The sequence below is a fragment of the Bidens hawaiensis genome, unplaced genomic scaffold, assembly GCF_021521415.1.
Source record: "Bidens hawaiensis isolate Kalapana, Puna unplaced genomic scaffold, B.hawaiensis_p1.1 tig00023395_1, whole genome shotgun sequence".
NCBI classification, from domain to species: domain Eukaryota; kingdom Viridiplantae; phylum Streptophyta; class Magnoliopsida; order Asterales; family Asteraceae; genus Bidens; species Bidens hawaiensis.
The window spans coordinates 19,157-28,221 of record NW_027493665.1 but is presented as its reverse complement, the minus strand read 5'-3'; the positions used below and the strand labels follow the sequence as shown (position 1 = coordinate 28,221).

At 30.9% G+C, this 9,065-nt stretch overlaps 1 protein-coding gene across 1 annotated transcript; it reads left to right on the top strand.

Annotated features, from left to right (window-relative positions):
- Window positions 1-2,147: 2,147 nt before the first annotated feature.
- LOC143567375 (caffeic acid 3-O-methyltransferase-like) lies at window positions 2,148-5,177 on the top strand. The gene is made up of 4 exons (XM_077053815.1): window positions 2,148-2,562; window positions 3,493-3,803; window positions 4,607-4,671; window positions 4,758-5,177. Exons 1-4 carry the CDS (start codon window positions 2,168-2,170, stop codon window positions 5,070-5,072), a joined length of 1,086 nt encoding a protein of 361 aa, XP_076909930.1. The 5' UTR covers window positions 2,148-2,167; the 3' UTR covers window positions 5,073-5,177.
- Window positions 5,178-9,065: the final 3,888 nt, after the last annotated feature.

Genomic DNA, 9,065 nt, shown 5'->3' with positions numbered 1-9,065 from the left:
TATCTTTAAGATTTGACTCCTTACGCCTTTTTCCGTTTACTTTACCCTACACTCTGCGTCCCACCGTCAAATGGTCATTTCTGCTGACGTCAAAATCTTAGTGCACTTACATTATAAATTACCATTGGTTCGATTAAAGCACTATCAATTGAGCCCTAATTTATACTTCCTCCATTATACTTTATCTTATAGTTTAACTATGAAATCATTATTTTTAAATTTGCATCTCATTTTAAAAATCGTTCACATCTTATTCCCTATTGACTATTGTTATTTTTATTCTATTCACAAAAACTTATTTCGTTGTTTTTTTCGTTCTTATACAATGACAGAATTTGATAATTTATGAATAGTAATTTTTCATATATCAAAAATTAATGTAGTAGCTTTTATAATTTAGGATTTGTGTAAAGAAATTGTGGATGGGATGTAGTGTACTTTAGAAGTTCTTTTAAAAGTTTCGAAGACATAAGAGGGGATGGTGGAGAAAATGTGAATGTTCTTATATATAGAGGACTAACTCGAGGAACTATATCTAATAACCCAACCCGTTGAGTCTAAATTTGTAGTAAGCGAAGCTTCACGGACCTAAACGACATATAAAAGATGCACAAACACAAGTTCAAAACAAGAGCTTTCAAAAATAGAAAAAAGTACTTTTTTTTAATAGCCCTAGGGTTGGTTAATATACTAAGCTGGATCAAAATGATACGTAAAGTTGTTAATAATAGACAAAAGAAAGTGGTCCGTTACCAGTTTTGTACATTTTGCCCTTGGCATCCATCTTTGATCTTTCTCTAACATGAAATACGTGTAATGAATATTTTTGTTAAATGAAGCAGTTAGTTAAAATATGAAGATAATGTGTAAATAAAATATTGTCGTGTGAATAACAAATGTCTGCCAACTTGTGTTAACTTATTACTTCTTTTTCTATCAACCAACAAAAATAACAAATGTCACAATTTGATTCATTACCTAAAACAAGTAATTTTGGCCATTTTTTAAAATATTTTATTAACCTGATTATTTTAAACTAATTATTTATTGTGCTTACGCTAGTGGTATCCAGTATGTATTGGGTAGTAGTCATGACTCATGACGAGGATTGAACGGTTTATAACTTTATATATTAGTGATTTTCTAATCATCATAAAAAGACAAAACATATGGCAAGTTGGCTACTGAAATCGAATCAAATCAAGTTGTTACTAGCAATTTGTTTGCTATTCAGTCGAAAATAGACCTAGTTTAAGTTTATTCAGTCAAAAATTAGCTTACTCATGTTTGGGATTGTGTTTGAAAACACCTTATTGGCTTATTGGTTTTTTCAAAAAGCCTATAAGTTAAATAGTGTTTGGCAATCATAAAAAAACCTTTTATTTTAGCTTTTTAAAAGGGTTAAAAAGCAGTTTTCCAAAAGCCCTAAATCTTGACTTTTCCAAATAGTTTTTTGAAAAGCCATAAGCAGTTTTCAAACTCAAAAGTTATAGTATCTAACACGCAACTTGTGAGGCAATTGCTACATAAAATTTCACAAGTTATATAAATTTTCATGTCAAATAATATCTTTTAACTTCAAAATTGCTGTAAATCCTAATCAGTGATGAACCCAGGAAAATTTCTCACAAGTATCAAAAAATTCCTCGATTGACTATTGCTATATACTCAAGGGGCCGGTAGATATGTTTACACTATAATAATACAAAAAAAAAACATTCACAGGAAACAACTGGCCTCCATACCACAAGGGTAGATCCACTTCTAGAAAAAATAAAAATAAGACTACCAATAGTCGTTTTAGTCGGCTTCACCAATTCAAACCGAACCATAAACAACCTAACAACTAAAATGTTGTGTATATATGAACCTTATAACAACTCCATTTTTTTCCCGGCAGTTACACAACACGCTAGCTTCAATTAATTGGTTCACAATCACCTCTAAAAACACATTAAAATATATAATACTTCATGATTATTATTTATTGGTGAGGTGTTGGTGAGACTTGCCCATCCACTAGCAAGTAGCAACAAGGAATAATACTGTTTTGAGTAGTATACATATTATTGGAAATTGAAAAATATATTTATTAAAACTAATACTTTTAAGTGGTATATATAACACCACTCAAAAACAAAGGTTCACCACATCACTTCCTTTAACCATGGACTCTTACAAGATGTCTGAAGAAGAGGAAGGACTACTTAGAGTGACTCAAATAAATGAGGGCATAATTCTTCCAATGGTCATCAAAACCGCTATCGAACTCGATCTCTTTGAGATCATGGCGAAGACTCCTGGTGCTCACTTTTCTTGTTTTGATCTTGCTTCTAGTTTTCCTAGACAAACCCATGAAACCCCGGCATTGATTGAACGAGTTCTTCGGTTTCTAGCTAGCCAATCGATTCTCACATCAACCGTAGTGAAGGATGAACATGGAGATTCTAAGAATTTATATGGCATGACAACCGTGTCCAATAACTTTATCCGGAAACAAGATGGAACCTCTCTTGCTTCATCAGTTCTTCTTATCTATGATAAAGTATTCGTTGATTGTTGGTTAGTTATCCGTAATATCTTATATATATATATATATATATATATATATATAGACTATGATAAAGTATTTCTTGAGTGGATTAACATGTGAAACAAGTTGTTCTTCACATGATCAATTGTTTTTCCTTTTTCTTTTCTTACAAATAGATTAATGCTTTATGATTCAAAAAACGAGGTATTACCATACCAATCTTATTTTAACCCGTTCATATTTTTGATGTAATGTTATGTAATACGATGTAATATGATGTGATTAGATATCATATAGTATAGTAAGATATGATATAATATAACATAACGTAACATAATGTAACGTAACATAATAATATAATATAATATTTTAGTTATAATATAATGAATTATAGAATGTTGTGTAGTTTAGTTTGGTTATGGTGGTGTAGTTTTACCTTTTTGTTTCACTGTTTGTGTATGGTGTAAACAACACTGTTTTATTATTTTATATGGCATGCTTAAATTTTGACATACTTTTTTCTTGTAATTGTGTATTTATAATTACTTTTAATTTTTTGAACTAATTGATGTAACAACATTACATTCAGTTGCTTTAACAAATGATTAAAAAACAAACATATTGTATATAATCACAAAAGGATGAAAATGTGTTGCTTCTGATGCAAATCACCTAAAATAACATGATTACAAAACTATTATGGACACAGTGTTATCCAAACATTTTAAACTATACTATTTTAGATATTCTAAATGCTTGGTTAATGACCCATGATTTTACTTGTCTACCTAATTAATATCTTTAATTTACAAATTTTAGTGAGTTGCAAATGGTTTAAGTAATTATTAGTTTAAATTGTTTGGTATGTTTCTTTTATAGCTATTTTATAAAAAATTTACCTAGTTAACCCTTTATTAATGAAATAGTTTTTTATGATTGACCCATTTACTTGGGGGCAGGTATCACCTGAAAGATGCAATTGTTGAGGGAGGGGTCCCATTTGACAAAGCTCATGGGGTGAATGCATTTGAGTATCCTGCAAAAGACAATCGATTCAATGAGGTGTTTAACAAGTGCATGTATGATAACACAAGAATAGTGACGAAGATGATACTTGAAAAGTACAAGGGATTTGAAGGGGTCAAAGAGTTGGTAGATGTAGGTGGTGGTTTAGGTGCAAATCTTGAGCTTATTGTTTCTAAGTACCCTAATGTTAAGGGGATCAACTTTGACCTGCCCCATGTCATTAAGGATGCACCGCATTATCAAGGTATATGTTTAATCTCATAAGCACATACACATTCATTGTATTACATATCATTAACAGATCGTAACCGGTCATAGGTGACCTTAAACTAGTGATAGGTGACCTTAAACTGTAGCATCGACATTGATCGCATGTGGATAGTCTATGCTTTTTGTATCTATATGATTTTACTTTGTTTTGTGAAGAAAGTGGCCCTAACATTTCTTGAATTTTATATTTGTATATGCATATGATTTTACTTTGTTTCTTGAAGAAAGTGGTCCTGAATCCTAGTGTGAAATAATTGTTGGATTATCAAGCAAACATGAATTTTTAAATGTATAAGGAATTATTGTTTTCCTTATCAAACTTATATGCAATTTCCTTATCAAGAATAAGCAAGGGATATTTTTTTTTTATAATGGACTTAAAGATGAATAGACATATTCTGCTAGTATATGCATCACTAAACATCGACATCCCAAACTCATTTGCAATTTATATATTGTTATTGTAGTTTAGTTGTATACATTGTTACTTAAAACGATGATATAATTCGTTGGGTTTAATTGCTATGAGTTGGAATAATTTTTTTTCTTACAATCCGTTCTAAACAGTCTAACGTACATGGCCCATTATAACATTATACTTTGACACCCGCAACTGTGCCTATCCCCTTTACATAGAACCCCGTATGTGATCTCTAATCCGTGCCAATTCTTGTTACTTGATTATTAATAATTGGTCAGAGTTGTTACCAATTGTCCTAGTTTGTTGGATATATTCCTTTTATCAAAGGTCTAATGATGGTTGATTCTATTGACTAGGTGTGGAGCATGTTGGAGGAGATATGTTCCAAAGTGTTCCTAAAGGAGATGTTATTTTCATGAAGGTTGGCACATCAACCTTTTTAAGATAATCTTTGTTTAAATAATAATCTTTTTTGTTAATTAACTTCAATGATTTATTTCTTTTTAGTGGATACTTCATGATTGGGGTGACACTTATTGCCTCAAGCTTCTAAAGAACTGTTGGGCGGCGTTGTCGGATTGTGGTAAGGTGGTGGTGGTGGAAGCAGTCATTCCCGACCCTGAAAGTGATATAAGTTGTAGTTATGAAGCTTCTAAGACCGTCATCGGTGGTGATATGATAATGTTGATTGCTAACCCTGGCGGCAAAGAGCGAACCAAAAAAGAATTTAGCGTGTTGGCTAAAGAGGCTGGATTCACTTCTATGGAAATTGTCTGTAGGGTCTCTACTTTTTGGGTCATGGAATTTTACAAGAATATCTAACTTATATTTTGAGTGTAATAGCTCATAGCTATGTAAGAGAGTTTGAAGTTTGGACTTAACACACATGTTGCTTCTATATGACAATAAACAAAAACATTGCCTTCATCTCTGTTAGTCACTAAAGGTGACCAAATTAATGAGTTCGGTCTGAAATTAATGAGTAAAGTTAATAAGCTTTTGGTAGAGTTGGGATTAGGCTAATTTGAAATTTACTTATATTGTATTATCTGGTTTATAAAGGTATCAAACTTTATAAATAGAGATTGTCTACAGATACTTATTATAGAGAATTACAGTAAGTGGGAGTGGGGAATCACTAACATAACACACGCCTACACGCAAAAAAAACAAAAATAAATAACCATAAATGGAACTGACAGGTGCAACAAACTGAAGTATAACCTCCGTAAATTAATAATGTTGGGACAGAGATATTTTATCAACTTAAAAAGCTTTTATGTATGACCCTTAAAATTTCCAAGTGCAATATATACATTCACAAATTAATTGAATTTGTTAAGTTCATTGTTTTTGAATAATTAAAAAGTTAGTTCATTGAACCAAAAAATTAAATTACAAAAACAAGTTTCAAGACGCATTTCTTCTTCACGTACATTAAACATGGTTAGTCGAAATTGATCACTATAATATGTCCGTTGAAATATTTTAATACCACATCAACTATGGCTCATAAACTAAAAGATGTTTAAAAAATTAACCATGACCAATCAATAACGAAAACTATTATGCGAGTATAATTAAGGATGCACTCAACAATATTTGTAATCTTGTAGTAATTGTTAATTTATAGTTGCGTTGGGACCAATATATATACACTAGGATTTTAAAAAAGTTGTTATTTTATTATTTTGTTGATTGTGACCCAATTTTATACTGGTCCCAAGTTGGAACTGAACAAATTGTTAATTTTATTGAGGTTATTAATTTGTCGAGTAATAATTTATATATATAGCCATACAGGTATGTGAAATATTTAACCTAAACTTTTGGCGTGTTAGTGTTGTACTAAAGAAAGATGAAGAGAGAGTTGATCTTGAGTGGGCTTTTATTTACAAGAGTTTTTGTTGGACCACAACTTTATAAGCCCAAAACAAAGCAAAGCCCCGAGGCTCGAACTCACAAGTTGAAAATCCAGATTTCTCAAATGTCTTAGGAAATGAAACACGTAATATAAGCAATTTCAAACACCTTATTACTTTTCAAATAGTTTATAAGTTATAAGTTATAAGTTGATGAAAATAAGCAATCCCAAACATTCCCTCAATACAAACTTTGGTATTAAGAATCAAAGTTGTTGATCAGAATCAACTTTGTTTTCTATACAAAAATTGTTGTAACTACATTGGTTAGGATAGTTATAACCTAAACTATCCCGACAATTCGAAAAGGACTGCAAAAGTTAATCGCATCTGTAAATCCCCTATATGAGGAAATCATATGGTCTGATTTAATGATTGAGTTTTCATGGTCGAATTTCACATATTAAATCCTCTAGATGAAATTTCTATCTTATCTGATTAGAAATTTCATATAAACAAAATACTTTAATATGAAAGTAAAAAAAAAAGTCTAAAAATACTCAAAAGATTGACTTTCCATATTTTCAAATGAACACATCTTTTTAACTCGTAAAGCCGATTCATATATTTGAAGTATTGACCAGTCACACAAGCTTAATAATCATCTCTATATATGAGTATAAATATTTGATATTCAAATATTTTTCAATATTGTTTATTATCTCAGTCGATCTTTAAGTGTGATTTAATTTGTCTAACTAATAACTCGGTAAAACGACCGGTTCAATGACCAGTCTTTTTATAAAACATTACTCCTCACAAACGCGAATTAACCACTCCTAAGAGCATTCTCATCCATTTCCATATTTTTAAATTCAAATTTACACTAAAAATTACTAGGTTTTCTCTTTCATGTTATGTAAAATAACATTTTTTATATATATTTATGAGTATCTTTTTTCTCTCCCCTACTCACCGCCATTTTTAAAAAATATTAAAAAAATTATAGAATGCTACATAAACTTTCAAATATACATTAAAAAAATCATAACGTTCTCTTTCATTCACTCATAACACCTTAAATCAGTTTCAACATTATAAATTAACATAATATATATTATGATAGATTAAGAATGCTATAACTAAAGCATCCATTCTTTTGGCTTCTTTTCTACCATAGAAAACGTAAACGTTCGTTCTTTTTATATGGTCAATGTTCACCACTCATCAGTCATCACACAAATGTTAGATATAAATCATTTTCTAAAAGCTATTAACTTTATTGTTTATCTCCACTTGATGTTTAGAGTGAACTTATTTTGGGCATGTGACAATAGTATATTAAATCTAATAGAGTAACACGTAAATTATTCTTTTTTTTTTCTTTTTCTTGATAACAAATCTCCACCCGGAAAAACCTGTACCCAAATTAACCCAACCCGTAAAATCTGAATCCGAGAAAAGACTAAACAAGCCCGAACCGAAGTAATTCGGGTTGGTTCTTGGGTTTATTTATATGTTTCGGGTCAACCCGAAGAACCCGATTAACTTTTGGTTATAAGACCAAATATATTTTTAGGTATAATAATCTAGTCTTAGTCACTGAAGTTATCAAAATCTAGCTCTAATTGACTATTGTCATTCCACATATTATGGATCAACTGCTTATTGTTAATTTAAGTCTCAAATATGACGTTTTCTTCAAAACCGCCTTAAAAAGTTTCCCTTAACCGTCTTATTGATTTTTTTGTACTAGTGTTTTGTTTTACTTTTCTTTTGAATTGTTTTATTAGGTTGTTAATTGTTTTGATTTACTACTTAGTTATTTACGTTACGAGTGAAGAAAAATGTGTGTTTTAATTTTAGCATTGTACTTTTTTAATTTATTTTTTCTAGGATACCCGAAATCCGACTTCCAATCCGCAAAAAAACCGAATCTGAAAATCTTGTGAGGGATTTGGGTTGAATTTCGGGTCAAGACTTAAAACTTTGAAATACGAAATAACCCCATTCAAAAAACCCTAAACCTGTAGAACACCTCTAACAAGAAAGGACACAACATCACTAAAAGTCTAATACAATAGGTCATGAGTACATGACTTCTTGCTATCACAATCACAAATTTGGTTTTCCATATTTTCAGCCTAACAGTCGTCTTTTGTCTTGTAATGCAAATGTATTTGGTGGAATACTGACCAACCCGTCAACCCGACCTTTAATGTTTGTGTAGTAGTCATTATTAGAGTATCATCAATGTAACACGCTCGTTTTTGTTTTAAATTGTTAACTCATCATGTCCCATCTGATTTCAAACCAACCTACAAAAACTTTTATTTCTCGTCTAATGTTTATTAGTTTATTACCCGTTCTTGTTTCAAACCGCTACCCTATTACCTACTTTTCCCTTTATTTAATTGATATTGATTTAAATGTGTGCGTGTGTGTTATGGAATAAGACAAATGTGAGTTCGAATTTGGATGAGCCCACCCTCAATGGTTATTTGAGTTTTTTTTTCCCAAAAGCTTCAATAGAATCAAGATCAAGTTTGTTGTTTCTGTGTTTTAATTTCAAATGGTTCCAACAAAAGTAAGCAATAATCCGTAGTGGGACTTCTTCCAACAAAAGTAAGCAATTGAGGTGTTGAAGGATTGTGACTGGTAGGGCGATGAATGGGCGGGGAATGATTGGTGGATGTGTTTTTATGTTTATTTTTAATATTAATATAAAATAATAATGGACTAATGAGTGAAAAGGGGTACACACCTTTTATGTATAGTGCCCTAAGTAGAGACGTGACGTCACATAATACAGAACGTCGAGTTAGTTATGGACTACTCAAGTACTCATAGTATGATACAATGTTGAGGTGTTGACGTGACTTTGCCCATCCACTAACAAGCAGTAGGAAATAATACTATATATTTTGAGTGAAATACATCATGTTATTGGAAA